The sequence below is a fragment of the Salvelinus sp. IW2-2015 genome, linkage group LG18 (assembly GCF_002910315.2).
Source record: "Salvelinus sp. IW2-2015 linkage group LG18, ASM291031v2, whole genome shotgun sequence".
In the NCBI taxonomy this organism is placed as follows: Eukaryota; Metazoa; Chordata; class Actinopteri; order Salmoniformes; family Salmonidae; genus Salvelinus; species Salvelinus sp. IW2-2015.
In genome coordinates this window covers 28,906,924-28,933,598 of record NC_036858.1, presented here as the reverse complement: position 1 = coordinate 28,933,598, position 26,675 = coordinate 28,906,924, and the positions used below count along the sequence as shown (strand labels likewise).

At 42.8% G+C, this 26,675-nt stretch overlaps 1 protein-coding gene across 1 annotated transcript in view; it reads left to right on the top strand.

The window, feature by feature from the left end:
- The first annotated feature begins 907 nt into the window (after nt 1–907).
- Nucleotides 908–26,675, top strand: part of LOC111977909 (kinase non-catalytic C-lobe domain-containing protein 1) — a 77,862-nt gene continuing 52,094 nt past the window's right edge. The window contains exons 1-16 of the mRNA XM_070448418.1: nt 908–1,375; nt 5,432–5,630; nt 15,289–15,347; nt 17,002–17,148; nt 17,707–17,824; nt 17,937–18,712; nt 20,418–20,532; nt 20,799–20,870; nt 21,083–21,144; nt 21,245–21,403; nt 21,723–21,725; nt 21,872–21,946; nt 24,442–24,536; nt 24,656–24,853; nt 25,033–25,772; nt 26,068–26,206. Of these exons, the coding sequence (XP_070304519.1) occupies nt 1,271–1,375; nt 5,432–5,630; nt 15,289–15,347; nt 17,002–17,148; nt 17,707–17,824; nt 17,937–18,712; nt 20,418–20,532; nt 20,799–20,870; nt 21,083–21,144; nt 21,245–21,403; nt 21,723–21,725; nt 21,872–21,946; nt 24,442–24,536; nt 24,656–24,853; nt 25,033–25,772; nt 26,068–26,206 (3,062 nt within the window). The 5' untranslated portion in view covers nt 908–1,270. The remainder of the gene's footprint in view (nt 1,376–5,431; nt 5,631–15,288; nt 15,348–17,001; nt 17,149–17,706; nt 17,825–17,936; nt 18,713–20,417; nt 20,533–20,798; nt 20,871–21,082; nt 21,145–21,244; nt 21,404–21,722; nt 21,726–21,871; nt 21,947–24,441; nt 24,537–24,655; nt 24,854–25,032; nt 25,773–26,067; nt 26,207–26,675) is intronic.

The window sequence follows — 26,675 nt, the reverse complement described above, 5'->3', positions numbered from 1 at the left end:
GGGAATTTTGCAACCCTACTTACAGGCCTGATGTGGCATGTAAACCACGAGTTTCAGGCCACCATATTAGGTTAAAGCTAGGCCTCAAAATAAGGCCTGATGATGTATGTAAATAGATTAATTATAATGATAAAATATGCCTAGGGCTTCACTTGGTTAAAGCCACTACTGAAAATTCATGAATCCAACAACCATGTCTCTGTCACTAGCAAATACAGTCATAGGTGTGAACTCTTCAATTCACTGGAAAAAGCAAGCACAATTACAATGGAGCCGTGGTTTACTGGGGGCATTACAGTACTCAAAATGTTTACGCTTATTCAACGCAAATCTGGACCCCCGCAGTGACTCTATCTGTTTGAGTAATGATACGTTATCACTTTAAGTAACTCTATTCAGATATATTAAGTGCAACTGTTTTTTTCAAAAGTTTTTAGTAATTACAGTACACCGAGGTTGACAGTGGTGCATGTATCCCAATATTCCACTTAGGCCTATTATATTTATTTATATTGACTTAGCCTATAATTTCGGCAATTAAATGTTAAATAATACTAGTGCAGCATAAGTAACCAGTGCAAGCAGGTGTGATTTTGCACTTGGTAATACATGAGTAAAACCTTAAAACAACGCAGTTTTCAATTAATGTCACTCAGTGCAAAAAATGTAGAACAGAATTTGCAGCAAAGGCTAGCTACACCGTTCTAAGTCACTCAATGGCACGCTATTCCAGAATTGCTTTGATGCAGATTGCGGCGCCGTACGTGAATGGAATCTTGTAAATAGGCTACCCTTCTTTAAAACAAATGATGGTACATAGTGTAGCTTCGTAGCATTTACTAGGAGGACTTGGGAACTGCAGTTCACTATCGCAATGTCGGTTATTTTTGTGGAGGTGTGGCAGTCGTTGCCATGACAGCATATAGTTGGCAAACTCCCTTGTTGCCATTGATTATTGGCAGTACACATTCAAACGCTGTCTTTCGCTTGTTTTGGAATGAAAAGAACTGCAGTGACACCGACCGTTTTGTTGAATGACGCATCATGTTGCTGGTGGTAATGGAAGGACGGGGAACATTCTAAAAAGTAGCCCGCACTCTTCGTGTTTGGACCACGTATTCAGGCATGTAATCTTTCCTGACTCAATACAGTGTTGCCAGGACACCAAGGGAGGGAGAGCTTTAGGCTACAGTAGGCTAAGGGCTATGAGTGTGAAACTGCACACACCCAATTCTACAAATATCCACAGTCTTGTTCAAAACTAAATACAATGGGGACATCTGGAACTGATGCAGTCGAATTCTCAGGGGAAGAGGAGGAAGAAGAGGAGGAATACTATGAATTTGAGCATCTACCTGCACTCCTTGAAGATGAGGTGAGAGTGAATATTTATGTTTACATTATTATCATCATGAATATTATTGTTCTCTCATTGGCATATATTAACTAAGCTTGAATAATGTAGGCTACCAACAATATTGTGGACTGAGGGTCCCCAAGGGACTGACTTTATTGTCTGTGAAATATATGCACCTGGGCTATGTTACTTGTGCGGTCCCAATAGATAGGCTAACCTATACGCTCTTCACCAAGTGATTTAATGATTGAAGAAGACATGTTGTTTTATAAGGTCTAATCAAATCAACAAGATGCGCTCTGTCTCAGGACACTAAGATCAGATTCATGTCTGTGATCTTTCCTTATAACTCTCATGGTGATCAAATACCATAATTATACTGTAGGACATAGGTAATGACCCCTGCTGTGTCCCCTCATGGCTTTAAGTTGATCATCTGGAGATTCATTACAACATTAAAATACTACCCTGTCCTGTTTTCATCTCCCACTTTGAGTTTTAAAGTACCTGCCCAGTGAAAATCTAACTTTTAAAAGTTAATATTCTGTTAACTCATATCCAAATAATGTGGTTGACTCGTCCTATACTCATATTTGTGGCCAAAGCATAAATTGGAGAACCCCCCCCACAAAAACCCTACCTTTACCTTGTATCTCAAACCAACCGTTTAAAAAAAATGCTTGCTATTTCCTAATAGAACATGATGTCATCTCCCTGAGGAGGATGAGCTGGCCAATCAGCGGTCTACTCGCACAAATATTTTTTATGACTGATATACAGTACCAACCAGTCAAAAGTTTGGGCACATCTACTCATTCCAGGGTTTTTCTTTATTTTTACTATTTTCTAAATTGTAGAATAATAGTGAAGACATCAAAACTATGAAATAACGCACATAGAATCATGTAGTAACACAAAAAGTGTTAAACAAATCAAAATATATTTTAGATTCTTCAAAGTAGCCACCCTTTGCCTTGATCACAGCTTTGCACACTCTTGGTGTTTTCTCAACCAGCTTCATGAGGTAGTCACCTGGAATGCGTTTCAATTAACAGGTGTTACTTGTTAAAAGTTAATTTGTGGAATTTCTTTCCTTAATGCGTTTGAGCCAATCAGTTGTGTTGTGACAAGGTATACAGAAGGTATACAGAAGATAGCCCTATTTGGTGAAAGACCAAGTCCATATTATGGCAAGAACATCTCAAATAAGAAAAGAGAAATGACAGTCCATCATTACTTTAAGACATGAAGGTCAGTCAATGCGGAAAATTTCAAGAACTTTGAAAGTTTATTCAAGTGCAGTCGCAAAAACCATCAAGCACTATGATGAAACTGGCTCTCATGAGGACCGCCACAGGAAAGGAAGACCCAGAGTTACCTCTGCTGCAGAGGATAAGTTCATTAGAGTTACCAGCCTCAGAAACTGCAGCCCAAATAAGTTCTTCACAGAGTGCATGAATCAGGCCTTGATGGTCGAATTGCTGCAAAGAAACCACTACTAAAGGACACTAATAATAATAAGAGACTTGCTTGGGCCAAGAAACACGAGCAATGGACATTAGACCGGTGGAATTATGTCCTTTGGTCTGAGGGGGTCCAAATGTAAGATTTTTGGTTCCAACCGCCGTGTCTCTGTGAGATGCAGAGTAGGTGAACAGATGATCTCCGCATGTGTGGTTCCCACCGTGAAGTATGGAGGAGGAGGTGTGATAGTGTGGGGGTGCTTTGCTGGTGACACTGTCACTGATTTATTTAGAATTAGAGTCACACTTAACCAGCATGTCTACCACAGCTTTTTGCAGCGATACGCCATCCCATCTGGTTTGCGCTTAGTGGAGCTATCATTTGTTTTTCAACAGGACAATGACCCAACACACCTCCAGGCTGTGTAAGGGCTATTTGACCAAGATGGAGAGTGATGGAGTGCTGCATCAGATGACCTGGCCTCCACAATCACCCGACCTCAACCCAATTGAGATGATTTGGGATGAGTTGGACTGCAGAGTGAAGGAAAAGCAGCCAACAAGTGCTCAGCATATGTGGGAACTCCTTCAAGACTGTTGGAAAAGCATTCCAGGTGTAGCTGTTTGAGAAAATGCCAAGAGTGTGTAAAACTGTCGTCAACGAAAATGTTGGCTACTTTGAAGAATCTAAAATGTAAAATATATTTTGATTTGTTTAACGCTTTTTTGGTAACTACATGATGCCATATGTGTTATTTTATGGTTTTGATGTCTTCACTATTATTCTACAATGTTGAAAATAGTAAAAATAAAGAAAAACCCTTGAATGAGTAGGTGTGTCCAAGCTTTTGACTGGTACTGTATGTCCACACCATTCTATTGTATTTTTTTATTTATTTTATTTTTTAACCTTTATTTAACTAGGCAATTCCGTTAAGAACAAATTCTTATTTTCAATGACGGCCTACTGGGGAATAGTGGGTTAACTGCCTTGTTCAGGGGCAGAACGACAGATTTTTACCTTGTCAGCTTGGGTATTCAATCTTGCAACCTTTCGGTTACAAGTCCAACCCTCTAACCACTGGCTACCTGCCGCCCCAGGGTACGCATACCACATTCCAACACAGAAAAGCCACCTTTTAACATACTGAATCAGCATCTTTTGGAAGGAAAATTATTTCACTCATATTGTAAGTAATTATAGTTCCAATGTTAAACAATGTACAGTGTGCAGTGTGATTCTGTGCAGAACAGTTATTCACAGTTTTTCGCTCTGGAAGTTCTGAGCTGCAGGGGCTTTTGCAAGTGTGGCGACTCCGCAGAGAAACGGCAGAGTAATCTTGAGTGGAAGGCGGTATGTGTGGGGTCAGCCTGCCAGATGCATTCAGCTGTAGCCTACACACAAGGGGAACAAGTGTAAACTTAGTCACATTTGACCTTTGAGTACTATGGGATGAATTAAACCACTAACAACTCACCATGATTTCCCTCGATTACTTAGTCACCCACTTAGAAGCCCAACCAGAAAAACAAATCACTCACTACTTCACTCTTCTTTTCTTTCCCTCTTATGCTCTCTCCTTCTTTAAAACCTTTGAGGAGTTCCACCAGTGCGGATTTGGTCTCATTTAGAGCTCTTGGAGTGAGAGGGAAAGTTACGTAGACCTGCACATTTAACTCGAGGAGAGAGGGAGAGACTCAATGTTTCTCTGCGCTGTTCTCAAGGGAAACAGTCTATTTATGGCCTTTTGCTGCTGCTTAAAGTGACAGTTCTCTGCCCTATTATTGTGCCATATTCTACAGCATTGTAGGTGCGCTTTATTCACCTWCCGAAACAAATATTTTGTAACTGACAGGCAACCATCTTTTAGATCTCTCTCAGATCAATTGAAGAGGTACTTTAAAGAGGAATATTCTATCTTCACCCCACTTCCATCTTTTTAAATGTTAGAAAAAAAGGCTTCCAAAAAAAGGCTTCTTCGGCTGTACCATAGGAGAACCCTTTTTGGTTCCAGGTAGAACCCTTTTGAGTTCCGTGTAAAACACTCTGTGGAAGGGGTTCTACATGGAACCCAAAAGGGTTCTACCTGGGGACAGCTGAAGAACCCTTTTAGGTTCTAGATAGCACTTTTTTTCCTAAGTGTTTAAAATTACAACAATTGAATGCCCATGTTCCATGAGACTTCCATGAGACTTTTGAGAAAAGACTGTTCCACTGTTCAGTCACATGCATGTAATGGAAATGCAGAGTACTGGACACATCATCACAATGGAGTCCCTCTATCTCAGTGCCATCAAAGACTGGCTTTTGTGCTCATGGGCAGAGCCAACAAAAGATCCTCTCTTCTTCACACAGAAGTCCAGCACTGAAAATGTCAAACATGCCATGAGTTATTTCGTATTCATTGATGTAATAAGGCTTCTTCATAAGACAAAATGTGCCCGCTTGGCTTTGCACAGTTTGCAGCATGACATACGAGGGTGTGGGTGTAAGTGTGTGTATTGCTGCATGACACATACCGTATTAATTGTGCCTGTGTGTGCATGTGTTTTACTCTTGTGTGTGTGTGCATATATCTGTGTGTGTGTGCGTGCATGCGTGTGCCCACAGGAGAACGTGTCCCTGGCAGATATCCTGTCGTTGCGGGACACCTGTCTGACGGAGCAGGAGGTGTGGGCGGTGTGTGTGGAGTGTGTCCTGGCCTTGCAGAGTATCGCCCCGTCGCCCCTCTTCCACACCCTGTGCATCACACCCGACACCCTGGCGTTCAACGCCCATGGCAATGTGTGCTTTATGGAGCAACTCAGTGGTGAGTCAACACAGCCCTCTACCTCAGAGATGATCCAGTCTCCCTGTCCATTCAGGGTCATGTTCATAAGGGCACACAAAAATGTTTAAAAACTTTTTTTAATGAAACAAAAAATAGTTATCCTTTTTGCAAGTAGTCCAAGTACTCCCTCCCTGCTTCACTTTATTTTCTTCCATTTAGTGCATATTGAACACAACCTAGGTCTATCAGTTATTCAGTGGATTCTATGGTGTTTCGTTTCAGTTACAGTTCATCTGTTAGTCAGTGCTGTTTGCTATTGTAAAAGACTGAGGCAGCACTCTCTCCACTGATCAATCAGTCTGATCTGAAAAACCATGGCATCCTGAGGTCACAGGTCAATCTGTCCTCCCTATCGGAAGTCAAAGGCTCATGAAGATCAGGACCCGTATTCAGGTCCCCCCTTCAATCTATTATGACTTCAAAGGTCAAACTGATCTTAGATCAGCACTCCCACTCTGAGATGCTTGATGAATAGGGTTTCAGATTCTCCCCATGAAAAGTTTGTTTACAAACCTCATCATATTCTCTTTTTGTAACGCTCGTCGTTAGGTGGAAGAGAGGAGGACCAAATCGCAGCGTGGTAAACAAAGGAAATAAGGTCAGGAACGTGACACTTTTGGTCAGCAGTATACGTTTCAAACTAGAAAGTTCCACCTGTTCCCAAAATAATTAAAATGCAAAACGGCTGCTTTTGCAAAAGAGGGATGTCTCTTAAAATGTTGAGCTATTGTGTGATTACATCTGTGTGATGTGATTTTGCAGTCGTCTGCAGCTCCTCATCTCATTTGGATGGAAAGGGTTGGTGAAACAGTCATATCCTTCATGTTCAGGATACTATGCCTCTGTCTCACCTTGTCCCTCAGACATACTGAGAAATCCTCTCTGCCAACAGGCTAGCTTKTTCTCCTCTCAGGGAACTGCAATCATCTGTCTTTTACCAAACAAGGTTGCGTCACCGCCTGTCACACTCACCCCTTTTGTCCCTTCCACACAAACATACACAGGCAGGTAGGCAGGCACGCCAACACATACACACACGTATGCATGGATCCACAGACGTACATGTACACCGGACGCTCACACACATACGCACGCAGACACAACAGTTCAGGGATAGCCTCCCATTTTCTCCCTGGCAACATCAGTAATTGATAAGCATTGATGAGATCAACAGTGTCTGTGTTGCCAAGGGGATTGTTTCCCTGGTAACCGATATTCTGGCGGTCAGCTGGCTATCAGTGCCTTTGACTCACCCTGGATTCACATTAGAATATATTGCTGATCGCTAATTGAGTTAATTTGGTTAAGACACAATAAGATGTGCTGTCACATGTCCTTTGTTGTGCACATATTGGAATACTATCCAGCACTGATACCCCAATACTACTTTTCCRCCCTGCACTGATTAGGTTTAATCGAGCTGTTTTTTGAATACTGATGTGTGTGGGCCATCATCACGTGTTCCCTTAGGAATTGAGCATTCAGAGTGACCTTACGTGACCAATTAATGCTCAGTATGCAGCAGTGTTATTACCTGTCTCTTATACACATCTAGATGTGTATAAGAGACAGCCCTTAGGAATTGAGCATTCAGAGTGACCTTACGTGACCAATTAATGCTCAGTATGCAGCAGTGTTATTACTCATGTGGCAGTATCCATTCAAATCAAATTTTATTTGTCACGTGCGCCGAATACAACAGGTGTAGTAGACCTTACCGTGAAATGCTTACTTACAAGCCCTTAACCAACAATGCAGTTAAAGACATAGAGTTAAGAAAATATTTGCTAAATAAACTAGTCAAATGTTTTATAAAAAGTAACACAATAAGATTACATAACAATAACCAGGCTATATACAGGGGATACCGGTACAGAGTCAATGTGCGAGGGTACAGGTTAGTCAGGATAATTTCTACATGTAGGTAGGGTTAAAGTGACTATGCATAGATAATAAATAGTGAATAGCAGCAGTGTAAAAACAAAGGAGGGGGGGGGGGAAATTCAAATTGTCCGGGTGGCCATTTGATTAATTGTTAAGCAGTCTTCTGGCTTGGGGGTAGAAAGTGTTAAGGAGCCTTTTGGACCTAGACTTGGCACTCCGGTACCGCTTGCCGTGTGGTAGCAGAGAGAACAGTCTATGACTTTGGTGACTGGAGTCTTTGACAATTTTTTGGGCCTTCCTCTGACACCACCTAGTATATAGGTCCTGGATGGCAGGAAGCTTGGCCCCCGTCGGTCGGATGATCTTTTCAGTCTCCTCATTCTCCTGAGGGGAAAAATGTGTTGTAGTGCTCTCTTCACGATTGTCTTGGTGTGTTTAGACCATGATAGTTTGTTGGTGATGTAGACACCAAGGAACTTGAATCTCTCGACCTGCTCCACTACAGACCCGTCGATGTTAATAGGGCCCTGTTCGGCCCTCCGTTTCCTGTAGTCCATGATCATCTCCTTTTTCTTGCTCACATTGAGGGAGAGGTTGTTGTCCTGGCACCACACCGCCAGGTCTCTGACCTCCCTATACGCTGTCGCATCGTTGTCGGTGATCAGGCCTACCACTGTTGTGTCTTCAGCAAACTTAATGATGGTGTTGGAGTCGTGCTTGAACACGCAGTCATGGGTGAACAGGGAGTACAGGAGAGAACTAAGCACGCACCCCTGAGGGGCCCCGGTGTTGAGGATCAGTGAGGCAGATGTGTTGTTGCCTACCCTTACCACCTGGGGGCGGCCCATCAGGAAGTCCAGGATGCAGTTGCAGAGGGAGGTGTTTAGTCCCAGGGTCCTTAGCTTAGTGATGAGCTTTGTGTGCACTATGGTGTTGAACGCTGAGCTATAGTTAATGAACAGCATTCTCACATACGTAGGTGTGCCTTTTGTCGAGGTGGGAAAGGGCGGTTTGGAGTGCGATTGAGATTGCATCATCTGTGGATCTGTTGGGCCGGTATGCGAATTGGAGTGGGTCTAGGGTTTCCGGAATGATGGTGTTGATGTGAGCCATGACCAGCCTTTCAAAGCACTTCATGGCTACCGATGTGAGTGCTATGGGGCGGGAGTAATTTAGGCAGGTTACCTTTCCCATTCCTGGGCACAGGGACTATGGTGGTCTGCTTGAAACATGTAGGTATTATAGACTCTGTCAGGGAGAGGTTGAAAATGTCAGTGAAGACACTTGCCAGTTGGTCCGTACATGCTCTGAGTACACTGCTGGTGCTCTCATGCATGCTTCAGTGTTGCTTGCCTCAAAGTGAGCATAAAATGCATTTGGTTGTCTGGTAGGCTCGCGGCTGGGTTTCCCTTTGTAGTCCATAATAGTTTGCAAGCCCTGCCACATCCGACGAGCGTCAGAGCTGGTGTAGTAGGATTCAATCTTAGTCCTGTATTGATGCTTTGCCTGTTTGATGGTTCGTCTGAGTGTCACGATCGTTGATGGAAGAATCAGACCAAGGTGTAGCGTCCTAAGCGTACATCATTTATTTTGATGAACACGAAAAAACAATAAACTACAACCGAATGTGAAGCTACATGCAGTGCAGAAAGCAACTACACACAAACAAGATCCCACGAACTAAAGGTGGAAAAAAGGCTACCTAAGTATGATCCCCAATCAGAGACAACGATAGACAGCTGCTTCTGATTGGGAACCATATCCGACCAACAAAGAAATAGAAAAACTAGAATGCCCACCCTAATCACACCCCGACCTAACCAAATAGAGAAATAAAAAGGCTCTCTAAGGTCAGGGCGTGACACTGAGGGCATAGCGGGATTTCTTATAAGCTTCTGGATTAGTGTCCCGCTCRTTGAAAGCGGAAGCGGAAGCTGTAGCCTTTAGCTCGGTGCAGATGTTGCCTGTAATCCATGGCTTCTGGTTGGGATATGTACTTACGGTCACTGTGGGGGAGATGTTGTCCATTCACTTATTGATGAAGCCGGTGACTGAGGTGGTATACTCCTCAATGCCATTGGATGAATCCCGGGAACATATTCCAGTCTGTGTTAGCAAAACAGTCCTGTAGCGTAGCATCCGCGTCATCTGACCACTTCCGTATTGAGTGAGTCACTGGTACTTCCTGCTTTAGGTTTTGCTATTAAGCAGTAATCAGGAGGATAGAATTATTGTCAGATTTGGTAGAAAATGGCATTACACAATGTAATACATTTTAATATTAGCTCTCTCCAGTCCCATCTGAGAGAATATGAGAGCCTTAAAGTAGGTTGTTTTTTGCAATCATATTGTTAGCAGGGAGTACATTCCTTCACTCATTGAGTTCACTGTAGTCTCCTTCCTACAATATGTATGTGTTTGCCTCTCTTGTTATATTATAGACCGAGCTAACTTGTGATCTGGCCTTACCTTGTAGCTGTTGATGCACCTGGAATAGAGTAAAGTGCTATATTCAGATTGAGTGAATTTGCAATTGACATTATTCAATAAAACATTTTGTATAACCAAATAATTAACAGCACTTTATACAGGTATTTCCCTCTTTTCTTATGGATTGCTCGTTTTGCAGTAGTACAATCCACTCATATTTCCATTCCTTCCTTCCTTCCTTCCTTCCTTCCTTCCTTCCTTCCTTCCTCACTCATTTTCTTCCTTCCTTCCTTCCTTCCTTCCTTCCTTCCTTCCTTCCTTCCTTCCTTCCTTCCTTCCTTCCTTCCTTCCTTCCTCACTCACCATTTCCCTTTCTCATCCTTTTCCCCTCTTTCTTTCTCTACACAATTCCATCCCGACCTCTCCTCTCTTCTCTTCCCTCTGTCTTTGTCTCTACCCAGTAGTGTTCACTTCTCCTTGGCCGTTCGTTCTTACCCTCTGTAGTGTCTCTGGTTTGCCCTCCACCTGGCTTGGGAGCACCTCAGTCATAACTCCAGTGGTCAGAGATGGCACTGTGACGATTGGCCTATGTCCTCCATCACATAGCCTAAAGTCTTGCCTGATCATGTACTGTATACACACATGATAGAAATCAAGCTATTATGAGAAGTACATTTATTTATTGTAATCATGTGGGGTAGTCATGTAATCCGATGTCTTGATTATTGATCACCTGTGAAAGGATAGGAACATGTTTAGAGTTGGTGGTCGAAAATCTTTTGCTGTTCCGTCTCCAGTGAATATAGCCAAACTCTTTCTGTTCAAGAGTGCATCATTTATTCAGGAGTATGGGTAATGCAGAGGTTGCTAATTCCCGGGGGGGGGGGAGGTCATCTTTGAAGCCCTATGTTATATTTATGCATTAAGCCTGGTTTAGCACTTTGATTGAGTTCTCTGCTTATGATATGTATGATCTGAACATGTCTTTTGTATTTCATTCCTTATGAATGCTAGTTTTCATGATGTGAAATGACGTCTTGTTCTCATTGGTCAGAGGCATGATGGGTAGTCATATTTAAACCCTGTCCTTTCATTGTTTGAGAGAGAGAGACGGGGTAAGGTCGGCATGTTGCCGTTGACAGGCGTCATTGAGCCCGGGTTTTCTTTGATATACTGATTCTGTTCAGTTTGGCTTTGATCAACCACCAGTTTGTCATTTTTGTTTGTAAATACAGTGGCAAGAAAAAGTATGTGAACCCTTTGGAATGACCTAGATTTCTGCATAAATCGGTCATAAAATTTGATTGGATCTTCGTCTAAGTCACAACAAGAGACAAACGTAGTGTGCTTAAACTAATAACATACAAATTATTGTATTTTCATTGTCTATATTGAATCAGAATTTAAACATTCACAGTGTAGGTTGTAAAAAGTATGAGAACCCCTAGGCTAATGACTTCTCCAAAAGCTAATTGGAGTCAGGAGTCAGCTAACCTGGTGTCCAATCAATGAGACGAGATTGGAGATGTTGGTTAGAGCTGCCCTGCCCTATAAAAAACACTCACCAAATTTGAGTTTGCTATTCACAAGAATAATTTCCTGATGTGAACCATGCCTCCAACAAAAGAGATCTCAGAAGACCTAAGATTAAGAATTGTTGACTTGCATAAAGCTGGAAAGGGTTACAAAAGTATCTCTAAAAGCCTCGATGTTCATCAGTCCATGGTAAGACAAATTGTCTGTAAATGGAGAACAGTTCAGCACTGTTGCTACTCTCCACAGGGGTGGCCATCCTGCAAAGATGACTGCAAGAGCACAGTGCATAATGCTCAATGAGGTTACGAAGAATCCTAGAGTGTCAGCTAAAGACTTACAGAAATCTCTGGAACATACTAACATCTCTGTTGACGAGTCTACGATGCGTAAAACACTAAACACGAATGGTGTTCATGGAGGACACCACGGAAGATGCCACTGCTCTCCAAAAAAACATTGCTGCACGTCTGAAGTTTGAAAAAGTGCACCTGGATGTTCCACAGCGCTACTGGCAAAATATTCTGTGGACAGATGAAACTACAGCTGAGTTGTTTGGAAGGAACACACAACACTATGTGTGGAGAAAAAAAGGCACAGCACACCAACATCAAAACCTCATCCCAACTGTAAAGTATGGTGTCAGGAGAATCGTGGTATGGGGCTGCTTTTCTGCCTCAGGGCCTGGACAGCTTGCTATCATCAACGGGGGAAAAAATTCAAGACATTTTGCAGGAGAATGTTAGGCTATCTGTCTGCCAATTGAAGCTCAACAGAAGTTGGGTGATGCAATATGTCAATGACCCAAAACACAGAAGTAAATCAACAACAGAATGGCTTCAACAGAAGAAAATGTGCCTTCTGGAGTGGCCCAGTCAGAGTCCTGACCTCAACACGATTGAGATGCTGTGGCATGACCTCAAGAGAGCAGTTTACACCAGAAATCCCAAGAATATTGCTGAACTGAAACAGTTTTGTAAGGAGGAATGGTCCAAAATTCCTCCTGACCGTTGTGCCAGTCTGATCCGCAACTACAGAAAACGTTTGGTTGAGGTTATTGCTGCCAAAGGAACATCAACCGGTTATTAAATCCAAGGGTTCACATACTTTTCCCCCCCCTGCACTGTGAATGTTTACACGGTGTGTTCAATAAAGACATGAAAACGTGGAATTGTTTGTGTGTTATTAGTTTAAGCAGACTGTGTTTGCCTATTGTTGTGACGTAGATGAAGATCAGATCAAATTTTACGACCAATTTTTGGCAGAAATCCAGGTATTTCCAAAGGGTTCACATACTTTTTCTTGCCACTGTACTTGTACAGTATTGTCAGCTATGCTAAGTCTAATCCTCACTTTGCTAATAGAAAGTCTCACTCTGGGCATGAAGAACCAGATCTGCATTGTTGCCTCCTCACTGTTAAAATCCAACTGCATGGTCAACTTCACAAGCCCCAAATCTAGACCTGACCTACTAAACAGTCTCTAGCTGTGGGAAGAGGCATTATCCCTACTGTCAACCCAGCACAAACAATGGCCTACTTAAGACTGAAAAGGCTCTGCATCGTGACACCAAGGCTCTGATCAGGAGATAGCTGCAGTCTCATTAGTCTGGGTTTGTCTCTGAGCTATTGAATAATATAAGCTCAGCAATAAAAGAAACGTCCATTCTTCAAGACCCTGTCTTTCGAAGAGAATTTGTAAAAATCCAAATAACTTCACAGATCTTCATTGTAAAGGGTTCAAACACTGTTTCCCAAGCTTGTTCGATGAACCATAAACAATTAATGAACCTTGCACATGTGTAACGGTCGTTAAGACACTAACAGCTTACAGACTGTAGTCAATTAAGGTCACAGTTATGAAAACTTAGGACACGAAAGAGGCCTTTCTACTGACTCTGAAAAACACCAAAATAAAGATGCCCAGGGTCCCTGCTCATCTGCGTGAACGTGCCTTAGGCATGCTGCAAGGAGGCATGAGGACTGCAGATGTGGCCATGGCAATAAATTGCAATGTCCGTACTGTGAGACGTCTAAGACAGCGCTACAGGGAGACAGGACGGACAGCTGATCGTCCTCGCAGTGGCAGATGACGTGTAACAACACCTGCACAGGATCGGTACATCCGAACATCACACCTGCGGGACAGGTTAAGGATGACAACAACAACTGCCCGAGTTACACCAGGAATGCACAATCCCTCCATCAGAGCTCAGACTGTCCACAATAGGCTGAGAGAGGCTGGACTGAGGGCTTGTAGGCCTGTTGTAAGGCAGGTCCTCACCAGACATCACCGGCAACAACGTCGCTTATGGGCACAAACCCACCGTCGCTGGACCAGACAGGACTGGCAAAAAGTGCTCTTCACTGACGAGTCGCGGTTTTGTCTCTCCAGGGGTGATGGTTGGATTCGCGTTTATCGTAGAAGGAATGAGCGTTACACCGAGGTCTGTACTCTGGAGCGGGATCGATTTGGAGGTGGAGGGTCCGTCATGGTCTGGGGCGGTGTGTCACAGGATCATCGGACTGAGCTTGTTGTCATTGCAGGCAATCTCAACGCTGTGCGTTACAGGGAAAACATCCTCCCTCATGTGGTACCCTTCTTGCAGGCTCATCCTGACATGACCCTCCAGCATGATAATGCCACCAGCCATACTTCTCATTCTGTGCGTGATTTCCTGCAAGACAGGAATGTCAGTGTTCTGCCATTGCCAGCGAAGAGCTCGGATCTCAATCCCATTGAGCACGTCTGGGACCTGTTGGATCGGCGGGTGAGGGCTAGGGCCATTCCCCCCAGAAATTCCCCCCAGAACTTGCAGGTGCCTTGGTGGAAGAGTGGGGTAACATCTCATTGCAGAAATGGTAAATCTGGTGCAGTCCATGTGGAGGAGATTCACTGCAGTACTTAATGCAGCTGGTGGCCTCACCAGATACTGACTGTTACTTTTGATTTTGACCCCCCCTTTGTTCAGGGGCACATTATTCAATTTCTGTTAGTCACATGTCTGTGGAACTTGTTAAGTTTATGTCTCAGTTGTTGAATCTTGTTATGTTCATACAAATATTTACACATGTTAAGTTTGCTGAAAATAAACACAGTTGACGGTGAGAGGACGTTTCTTTTTTTGCTGAGTTTACAAACATTAGGAACACCTTTCCTAATATTGAGTTGTTTATTAATAGTTTGACAGGGATGCTGGCCCATGTTGCTTCCCACAGTTGTGTCATGTTGGCTGGATGACCTTTGGGTGGTGGACCATTCTTGATACACACAGGCAACTGTTGAGCGTATGTCATGGAAAGAGCAGGTGTTCCTATGTCATGGAAAGAGCAGGTGTTCTTAATGTTTTGTGGCTTAGCACATGGTTTTATAATAGGCCCCATATTGTCAATTTAGACCGATACCAACACCACATGTAATAACACATTTATTACAAATTTTTACGAGCTGTATTGTTGTGTGCTATGATGACTGGTTACAAGTGGTTTCATTGGCTTAGCATCTTCATCATATTTTTTAGGGACAGTAGGCCTACCAACACCACATATAAAAAAAAATATATTACACAATCAGGCAGGTAGCTAGTGGTTAGAGCGTTGTGACAGTAACCGAAAGGATGCTTGATCGAATCCCCGAGCTGACAAGGTAAAAATCTGTCCTTCTGCCCCTGAACAAGGCAGTTAACCCACTGTTCCCCGGTAGGCCATCATTGTAAATAAGAATTTGTTCTTTAAAGACTTGCCTAATTATAAAGAAAAATGAGATATACTTTTGTATGTTTGTCTTGTAGATGATCCTGAGGGATCGTTTATACCTCCAGAGTTTGACAAGACTGGCAGTACCTTTGAGGTAAGTGGATTATTTCACTATGAATGGCTACTTCGCAGTCTGTATTGCCTCTCACTATAGCAGATGCTCAAAACAAACATGGGAGAAATCAAAGAAATCTAAATCCTCTCTATGTTTAGCAGCAAATACAGAAGATAACAATATGTCTCACTAAGAAAGGATTTCACTCTCTTTTATTATCGCTCTCATTCTGTCTCATTAACTCGTTACATTTACTTTTACATTTGAGTCATTTCGCAGACGCTCTTATCCAGAGCGACTTACAGTTTGTGTATTCATCTTAAGATAGCTAGGTGGGACAACCACATATCGCAGTCATAGTAAGTACATTTTTTCCCGCAATAAAGTACTGTAGCTATAAGCAAAGTCAGAGCTAATAAGGGGAAAAATAAATAAATAAATATCTCTTTCTCTTCTCTCTCTCTCTCGTCTCGCGTTCACTTATTCTAATTCAGATCTCCCTCACTCCCTCTCTGTAATTTCTCCCTCTGCGTTGTCACTCATTGTAACCATGTAGCCCTATAAATTGATTTCCTGCCTAGACTACATTAATCAGTTGATCAATTGCAGCTTTAATGTGTGTGTCATTGAGTACTAAATAAACCATTGTGTGTCTATGTTTGTCTAATTTATCTGGTCTTCCAATGTATGTGCTCCAAGTGGAGCAGCTGAGGCCATAGATATGTCATTAATTATAGTAATTCTATTTCTATCGCTGGGACCTGCTTGTACACACAACAGGAACTAAACATGTCCTTACCGCAGCTGGTGGATTTAACATGTTGGCTCTGTTTATGTGAGACAGACATTTTGACTTAGAGAGCCTTCAGCGAACTATTTTTGTTATGTCTCACACTTTGAGATCTGGATCTTCTGCCTTTCCCATATCCAACACATGAGTACGGGTCGCATTCCTTTTAATTGTTTGGAATCTTGTGTCTTGTCTGAGGTTTGGCCTAAAAAACACCTAGTTCAGATTCTTTCAGGAGCCAACAAGTAAGCCATAATTGCAACAAAGAGCTCCATTCCCCCAAGTAAAGCACAAGAAGAGGGAACTCTCACGGCGTACAAAGAGACAGGCTCTGGTGAAATTCCCATTTACGTGCTGTAATTCCATCTCCACTGACTCCTGGTATTGCGGCCTCTCATCCAATGAGATGAGATCCAAGGCAATATAGAGGGATGATTATGTGTTTGTTAGATAAGGCCCCAGAATACATTGCCTGCCGGACATGATTCATCTGAGGGTGGTCAAATGAGGGAGCAACTTGGCCCTGGTCTTGGCCTGGCCTGCTGCAGCTTTATTTACTACTTATTAATGGCCTGATGAATTACTTCCTCAACCAACAGCATGCCAACTAGGCTCGGTTTCCAGTAAGACCACACAGAGTTGCCCAAAGGACTTGTGCTACATATACTAATAATTTGAGGTTACAGTGATCACGGGATACAGTAGTGCTTTATGGCTGTTTGTTTGTTACACAATGTGCTGACATGAGATCATAAATGACACATATTTTATGTTCTATATCCCATATGGTTGAAGGCTAACATGTCCAAGCAGTGTCTAGTCGATATATTTTATGATAAACAATTGCATGTGTCTGGTTCTAGGGGTCAGTTTAAGGTCAATGACTCTCTGTGTCTCCTCCAGGGACACATGTACTCTCTAGGTTCCACCCTCTCTGCTGCGCTAGACTTTGTCATTGAGCCAGAACTGGAGGCAGAGCTGGGGGAGGAGATTCAGAGACTGCTGGAGCAGATGCAGGAGGAGGGGCCAGAGGACAGGCCACACCCCCAGGTAAGGTCACCATCATGGATGACCTTTAATGGAGTGCTGTCTTTACACTCTTATTATACAAATGATTACAGGTAATATGGTGTAAGAAATATCAGAATGGATTTTCTCTCAAGTAGTAATGATAGCACTATCAATAGTAGTAGCAGTATGAATAGTAATAGGCCTACTATAGACCCTTTGGCAAACAGATACAAGAGACATGACAAACTGGTATGCAGCTGTAATACTGTAGATGTGCACAGACAGTGAACATGAGCACCACCATGTGGAAGAGCAATGACAGTGCAATGCAGATAGGGAAAAGCATAAAAAATGGATGATGTCACAGTCATGCATGAAACCAGAATTCTACACAGGGGATACAACTTGAACATTAAGTGTACACCAGTCAGAGGATGCATTTTCTTTTGGGAAACAAATTAAACTGTTTCAACACTGAGTCCTCAACATTGAAGCGTCAACGATGAAATGAAACGTAATAAAGACACGTTGCGTCATAGAATACGTATGTTTGTGTTAGCTAATATAGCTACAATATTATATGTATCTCGCCCTCAGGACGTCCTATCCCTTGCAGAGGAAAAGCTAGAACATACCTCTTCCACAGTCCTGTGCCGGAAACTCTCTTCTATAGGAAGAAGAGTCCTGTCAATCGAGTCCGTTGCAACATTTCAAGGTTTGCCTTTAGGCGTGAGATATCTTTGTGTATTTCTATTCAAACATCAATTTCTATTTTAGTCCGCTGTGGCCATAACCATACTAACTGTGTATCCATCCACCATCCACAGATGGGTGGGATGGCTCTTGGGAGGCTCGATGGCAGCAGCCCAAACCCAACTGGCAGCTCCACAAGAGCATCAGCTCTGAGGACAGTAGCTTCAAAGACCAGTGCATTGTCTCAGACACCACGGCTGAGAATCCAGACCCAAACGATCCCAATGTAACTCTCCGGCATCACGTATGTGGGGCCTGGGACTCCACCCTGTGGGCTGATGGTATGGGGGATGTGGAAGAGGATGGATGTGTCATAGAGGAGGACATGTTTGGTTCGCAGTTGGATAGCAGATCTCAGAACAGTTCCCCTGTACGCAGGAGGGCTCAGGAGAGGGCTGGGAGGGTAAGGGGGGTTCTGAATCGTTCCTGCTCTGTCCCAGACTCCAATAATCCCCCCACACTCCCGCCAACGCCCCACGAGGATATCAGTGTCAATGTATCGGACCTCACGGAGATAGGAGCTGAGGAATGCATGGGGCACGGGTCTGTTTGGAGCAAGAGAGGGGATAGAGAGACAGCCCCTTATGAGTGCAGTGACTCTAAGCAATGGGGCTCAGTAAGAGACAATGAGATGTCAGAAGGGGACAGACCTTCTCACATGCCCATATGTGGTGGTAAAACAGATTCAGACGGTCAAACACGTGATGATCCCACTTTGGCCCGCCCAGCTCAAGACCCAGAAGTGTCGGTTGACTCTGCCTGCAACGTGACTTTAAACTCAAACCTTTACACTCCAAATAATCACATGACTAAAAGCATGCTGTGCCTCAATGAAGAATCACAAGATGAGGTGAGTTCAAGTCTAAATTACACACAATTATTTAATTGATCTGCTTTGAACATCTACAGTGCATTCGGAAAGTATTCAGACCCCTTGACTATTTCCACATTTTGTTATGTTACTGCCTTATTCTAAAATGTATTTAATTTTTAAAAATCTTCATCAATCTAAACAGATTTTTAGATGTTTTTTGTAAATGTATTAAAAATGTATAATTTAAAAAAAAAAATGTATGTAAATGTAAAATACCTTATAAAATACCTGAATACCTTATTTACATAGGTATTCAGACCCTTCGCTACGAGACTCGAAATTGAGCTCAGGTGCACCCTGTTTCCATTGATCATCCTTGAGATGTTTCGACAACTTGATTGGAGTCCACCTGTGGCAAATTCAATTAATTGGACATGATTTGGAAAGGCACACACCTGTCTATATAAGGTCCCACAGTTGACAGTGCATGTCAGTGCAAAAACCAAGCCATGAGGTTGAAGGAATTGTCCGTAGAGCTCCGAGACAGGATTGTGGCGAGGCACAGATCTGGGGAAACTGAGCAATCAGGGGAGAAGGGGCTTGGTCAGTCAGGTGAACAAGATCCCGATGGTCACTCTGATAGAGCACCAGAGTTCCTRTGTGGAGATGGGAGAACCTTCTAGAAGGACAACCATCTCTGCAGTACTCCACCATTCAGGCCTTTATGGTAGTGTGGCCAGACGGAAGCCACTCCTCAGTAAAAGGCACATGACAGACCGCTTGGAGTTTGCCAAAAGAGGAAACCTGGCACCATCCCTACGGGGAAGTATGGTGGTGGCAGCATCATGCTGTGGGGATGTTTTTCAGCAGCAGGGACTGAGAGACTAGTCAGGATCTAGGCAAAGATTAACTGAGCAAAGTACAGAGAGATCCTTGTTGAAAACCTGCTCTAGAGCACTCAGGACCTCAGACTGGGGTGAAGGTTCACCTTCCAACAGGACAACGGCCCTAAGCACATAACCAAGACAACGCAGGAGTGGCTTCGGGACAAGTTTCTGAATGTCCTTGAGTGGCCCAGCCAGAGCCCAAACTTGAACCCGATCAAACATCTCTGGAGAGACCTGAAAATAGCTGTACAGCGATACTCCCCATCTGACCTGACAGTTTGAGAGGATCTACAGAGAAGAATTAGAGAAATTCCCCAAATACAGTTTTGACAAGCTTCTAGTGTCATACCCAAGAAGGATCGAGGCTGTAATCGCTGCCAAAGGTGCTTCAACAAAGTACTGAGTAAAGAGTCTGAATACTTATGTAAATGTAGTATTTAAGTTTTTTTTAAATAATACATTTGCAGAAATTTCTAAAAACCTGTTTTTGCTTTGTCATTATGGGGTATTGTGTGTATATTGATGAGGGATATTTTAGAATAAGGCTGTAAGGTAACAAAATGTGGAAAAAGTAAAGGGGTCTGAATAAAGTCTGAATACACTGTACATAGATTTACATGCCTTAGTTTCAGAAAATGCCTTGTTTCAACTCTTCAGGCTGATTTTCCCAGTTCAGATTAAGCCTATTTCTGGACTAAAAAGCACTTTCAGTGGTGATTTTCCATTGAGCATGCTTTTTAGTCCAGGAATAGGCTTAATCTGGGTCATGGAAACTGGCACTTGTTTTTCTACTGTAGTGTGCCCTTTGGGAGGGAGGGAGATGTTAACAGTGTTTGTGATTGATTGTGACATAGTGGATCTCTCTGAGGGATCTACTCACACGGAGTGGGCAGAGATTGTCTGTGAATGAGCTATGGGCCCTGTGTCATACCTGCCTCTCCACACTGCAGACGTACATAGACTACCCAGGTTAGTGACACATCTGTCTACCCACCACTGATACTCTGCTCTGTGTAAACCAATTACATTATTTACTAAGCCGTAAGCATCCAATTCCTCACCTTCTCTGGTCTCTGTGAACCACTTTTCTGTTGATAAAATTATTATGAGAAGCGTCAATATGGCAGTGGCAATAAATCATTCAGAACTTTGTTTAGTTTGACATACATTTTACAAATGTATTAACCTCTAAGGCCTACTGTTCTTTCTTCTTCCTTTTATTTCCTCTCTGAAAGCATACTTATGCTTGGACACAATGTACGTGGGTTGTGAGGGAGAAGTTCTCTTCTTGAAACCTAAAAACACAGGTATGGCTCTTTTTGCTTATCCACAGTAGTCAGCAATTGTCTTTGTCTGGAATGATAAAGTTACTTCAGCACTTTCCATACGTTCTTTGTCTCTGTTTATTTGCAACTGTTTTGACTTAAAATATTCAAAAGTGCTCTTGAGCAAAGTGTCTGAGGCAATATTTKTTTGAAATGTTATCACATTCAATAATTCAACATGAATGTTGTTGTAGGATCCTGTGATGCATTTTATCTGGCCCCTGAATTCCAGGAGCATGGAATCGTAACTGAAAAGGTTTGCCTCAACTTCTGACTTTCATTTTTTAAATAAATGTTCCATCAAGTAGATGTTTCTGAATACTGATTAAGTGGGTTTCATCTGTCTGTATGTTCAGGCCTGTGTCTATGGGGTGGCTGCCATCCTATGGGCCACTGCCAAGTTCAATCTGTCAGCCAACCAAAAACTGGCTATGCCCAGGAAGTTGAAGAGGCTGCTGCTGGAGATGGCCAAGAAGACGCCCTTCGAGAGACCATCCATTGTCATAGCGAAAAAGGTATTAATAGTTTCAGCTGTCAACCACTCTATTGAAAAGCACATCTATCTATTCTTCTTTTGATCAATGTGTTAGTAACACTATTTACGTATGTAACATCTTTGCATTTTAATAGACAGCAATCCTGACAAAAATATTGTACTGTTCACCTTTTAATTTGTATAAGTGATTGTATTGAAACTACTAATAATTCATTTATCTCACTTTGAAATGAAAGTATTTGTAGGAAAGCAGTGGCAATTGTTACTGAATGGACTATCCTGGTGTATGAAATAAAGTGAATGAATGAACAAATTAGCATAATGTCTTCAATGTAAAGTGTGTTGCGATTTTAAATGCACTTTAAATAAAGTTTGATTTGATGAACAAAGGTATTCATGAATTAATAAATAAGCGAATGAATGAAGTAGCTTAGGTGCTGAGGGAACAGATGTTCATGTGTTTCATTATGTTTCTGCTGTTACAGAGCTGCGTGATTATCTATCATGCCAAGGAACGAACGCTGAGACAGTGTGGACGAAGCTGATCAACAGAGTCCACCCGGTACCATTCCATTGTACTACCCAGATAGCACATAATGTTCTGAGAACCACATTTTTCTTTGAGCATGGTGAGAGTGTGGTTGTATATGGTTATTTTGCATACAACCTTCCCACAACGTTCAGGAATGTTGCAGGATAGTTGCTTGGATTTGGAACATTCTCAGCACATTTAAGGAACTTGACAAACTTAAATTGACAAAATTATTTCGTTACTTTAACAGAACTTTCCTAAAAGTTAAACCTGGTTACATTTAATAAAACATTTTTGTAATGTTCTAGGAATGTTCTCCAACTGGTTTGACACTGGGAAAGTCTCAAATAGTTTAGAGAACGTTAACAAACAACATTCTTCTGTGGGAATTTCAGTACTTCAGAATAATGTTTCCTACATGTTTCCTCATGGTTCTATTTAAATCATGTTCTCGAACATTAAGAAAACTTCCATAAAAACCACAAGAAAACATTACTAAATTCAAAGGACATACTCCTTTCCGGAACGGCCAAATCCCTTCATTAGTGTGAGAGAAGAAGAGAAAAAGAGGACTGTGTCAGGCTGCCTTCTGAGAATTCTTAGGCGATTGAATAAACCCCCACTGCCTTCCATTCTACGAGCTAACATGCAATCATTGAAAATAAAGTCGATGACATACGAGAAGATTAAACTACCAACGGGACATTAAAAACTGTAATACCTTATGGTTCACGGAGTCATAGCTGAACGACGACATTATCAACATACAGCTGGCTGGATAGAACAGCGACGTCTGGTAAGACAAGGGGGGACTAAGTATATTTGTAAACAACAGCTGGTGCATGATCTAAGGAAGCTCGAGTTCTAGTAGGTATCTTATGATAAGCTGTAGACCACACTATCTAACTAAAGGACTTTCCATCTGTATTTTTCATGGCTGTCTACATACCACCACAGACCGATGCTGGCACTAAGACCGCACTCAATGAGCTGTATTCCGCAAACAGGAAAATGCTCATCCAGAGGTGGCGCTCCTAGTGGCCGGGGAATTTAATGCAGGGAAACTTAAATCTGTTTTACCTCATTTCTAATCAGCATGTTAAATGTGCAACCWGAGGGAAAAAATACTCTAGACCACCTTTACTCCACACACAGAGATGGGTACAAACCTGTCCCTCGCCCTCCATTTGGCAAATCTGACCATAACTCTATCGTCCTGATTCCATGAAAGATGGAAGCACCAGTGACTAGATCATTAAAAAGTGGTCAGATGAAGCAGATGCTAAGCTACAGGACTGTTTTGCTAGCACAGACATGGAATATGTTCTGGGATTCCTCCGACGGCATTGAGGAGTACACCACATCATTCATTGGCTTAATCAATAAGGGCGTCGATGATGTCGTCCACACAGTGACTGTATGTACACTACTGTTCAAAAGTTTGTGGTCAATTTTGCCGGTTAAAATAACACCAAATTGATCAGAAATACAGCGTAGACATTGTTAATGTTGTAAATGACTATTGTAGCTGGAAACGGCAGATTTTTTATGGAATATCTACGTAGGCATACAGAGGCCCATTATCAGCAACCATCACTCCTGTGTTCCAATGGCACGTTCTGTTAGCTAATCCAAGTTTATCATTTTGAAAGGCTAGTTGATCGTTAGAAAACCCTTTTTCAATTATGTTAACACAGCTGAAAACTGTTATTCTGATGAAAGACGCAATAAAACTGGCCTTCTTTAGACTTATTAATTATCTGGAGCATCAGTATTTGTGGGTTCGATTACAGGCTCAAAATGGCCAGAAACAAAGAACTTTCTTCTGAAACTCGTCAGTCTATTCTTGTTCTGAGAAATGAAGGCTATTCCATGTGAGAAATTGCCAAGAAACTGAAGATCTCATACAATGCTGTGTACTACTCCCTTCACAGAACAGTGCAAACTGTCTCTAATAGAAAGAGAATAGAATAGAAATAGAAAGAGGAGTGGGAGGCTCCGGTGCACAACTGAGCAAGAGGACAAGTACATTAGTGTCTAGTTTGAGAAACAGACGCCTCACAAGTCCTCAACTAGTAGCTTCATTAAATAATACCTGCAAAACACCGGTCTCAACGTCAACAGTGAAGAGGCGACTCCGGGATGCTGGCCTTCTAGGCAGAGTTGCAAAGAAAAAGCCATATCTCAGACTGGCCAATAAAAAGAAAAGATTAAGATGGGCAAAAGAACACAGACACTGGACAGAGGAAGTTTGCCTAGAAGGCCAGCATCCCGGAGTCGCGTCTTCACTGTTCACGTTGAGACTGACCAGGAAACGTTTTACCTGTCAGGAAACTTATGGCTTCGTTCCCAGAACCAAAAATGRACGTTCCCACAACTTCCAAGGAATACAATGTGCTACCTGGGACTGTAGCTACTGCTTGAAAGGGGTAGTGAGACACATACTGCCCATTGAAAGTGAAAGGGAGGACACATTGCTATTCCATTCTTGTCTGTCGAGGATAACTCCCTTCCTTACCTTTCAGCCACTCACAAAGGACATTGATGCAGAGGATCAGAATGGATTGGACAGTAGAGGAAGCTCAAGTCAGGAATCAACACACATCATGAGTGGTATGATTCATTCATCTTTTCAGACATTATGCTCAAGCGATTTTGCTGACCTTACTATCAGTACATCTACATACAGATTTGTGATCAAATTGTATTGATGTTTTAACTGTGGTTGTTGTAACTGTGTGTAGGGTTTGTGCCCATGGCTACTGAGAGCCGATTGGCTCCTGTTCCTGGCCCTGTTCCCCATTGCTATCCAATCAGTGGAGCCCCCCAGCTTCCAGAGGCCTTCACCTCCCCTGCCACACACTTCACCCCCATCGTCCTGACCAGGGAGGGGGACACTGAGGAAGAAACTCCCCTGTCTGCTTCAGACATTGAGGGGTAAGCAGTTTGCTTCCTTTCTATGGAGATAAGGTACCAGTCATGGCATTATTTCAAGCACCACTGATGTCTTTGAAAGGTGGATCCAACCATAGTTTATTTATTGATTATTGAAATGTCATTCCATTTGTTCACTGATTTCAYGAATGCATTTTTAATTATCACATGTTGTGTTGCAGGACTAGAGGCAGTGAGATCCAGCCTGTGCAAGAGGCCAAGCACCCAGAAACACCCTTACACCTTGAAGACCTACCCCTACCTCAGTCAGATAGAGACCTACAGGACAACGGACAGGACAGCCCTGTCAATCAAAAGAATGTGGTCACACGTCACTCCTCCTCCACTGCCTCCAGCAGCAGGACATTGGTCAACTCTCCACCTCCCACCTACCCCGAACTGACCACCCAATTGTCTGTGTCTTCCTCTTGCCAATTGTCATCCTGCTCTCATCTGACTGGTGGTGGTGTTTTCAACAACTTCCTCTTGCGACATGACCCACTAACAGGGGACCTAACCCTGGTGCCGGTGCAGATAACAGTCGCTGAGTCCCTCCATGGACTGGAGCTCAATCTGCCCCTGACCTCAAGCTCCAGCTTCTTCCAGGGTCAACCTACACATCCAGGGGGCCATAGAGACCATCTGACCCCTGGTCAGGGAGCTGAACCCCTGCTGTCTTGCCTTAATGGAAGCGCTTGCAGCAGAGCCTTGGACTCCTTAGTGTCAATGTCCCAGCCCCATAATGGAGAGGAAGGTCCAAGGACAGGAGAACGTGAGGATGAACCCCTATCAGAGTCCCATGGACCTCCTCAGGGAGACTCCCATCTGAATCACCCTTCCCTACAGGAAGTTATTGGCCTGCTCAGGGCAGAGTTTGCCTTTGATGGCTATCTGGAGAATGGTTTGGAGGATCTAGCAATGGGTAAGTAACATAGAGATGAATATTCACTCTCTCTAACATCACATTTAGCCTATGGTCCCAGATCTGCTTAGGCTGTTTTGCCAATTCCTACGGTTCTTGTCACGCCAGTTGGTAAGACGGAACAAACAGATATGGCATCAGGCTAGTAGCCTACTATCTCTGTATTTCCCCCTGGTGGATTTGGTTCGGTTAATTGGTTCGTAGAGAGATACTACAGTTGTGTCATGAAATGTATGATCACTGCTGTGAAACGTGTATGGCACGCTTTCTGTCTCTCATGTTTATGTGTTCAAAGGGGAGTATATCCTGTCTCTGAAGGACCTACAGTACCAGACGTTCTGCAATGTTGTGAAAGAGAAGTTCTGTGACCTTTACTGGGATGAGGACTTATTGGGAGTGCTACACTGTGTGGTCAACTACAGCCAACTCTCGCTGTGAGTATGTCGACGATTGCCTTTTTTATTGGTGATGCAAACACAGGTCTTCTCTCAATAACAGAAGCCTAACAAGATAAACGATACAAGTGAAAAAGAAAGTCACACTTTTTCATTTATATAGACAGAAAGCATTAGCAACCAACTGATCCTGTTCTTTTGGACAACACTTTATCTCCAGTAACACTTTAACGTTACACTCTTGGTTAAACAAACAATAATGCCTGTGTTATAAAACTGTCTTTAGCTGACTGTCAATAGTATCAGAAGGATGTTGCTCTCCTCAAAAGTATTCTCTGTCAACAAGCTTATCCAGTCAACAAGCTTAGTTTGTCTCTATGAGCAGGGGAGAAGCCCAAAATTGGCGGTGTTTAGAATTTTAATTGCTCTCATGTGAGTCCTCAACAACAGTAAACCATTTAGATTCTACCACCCCTCCTCCCCTCACACACACACACACACACACACA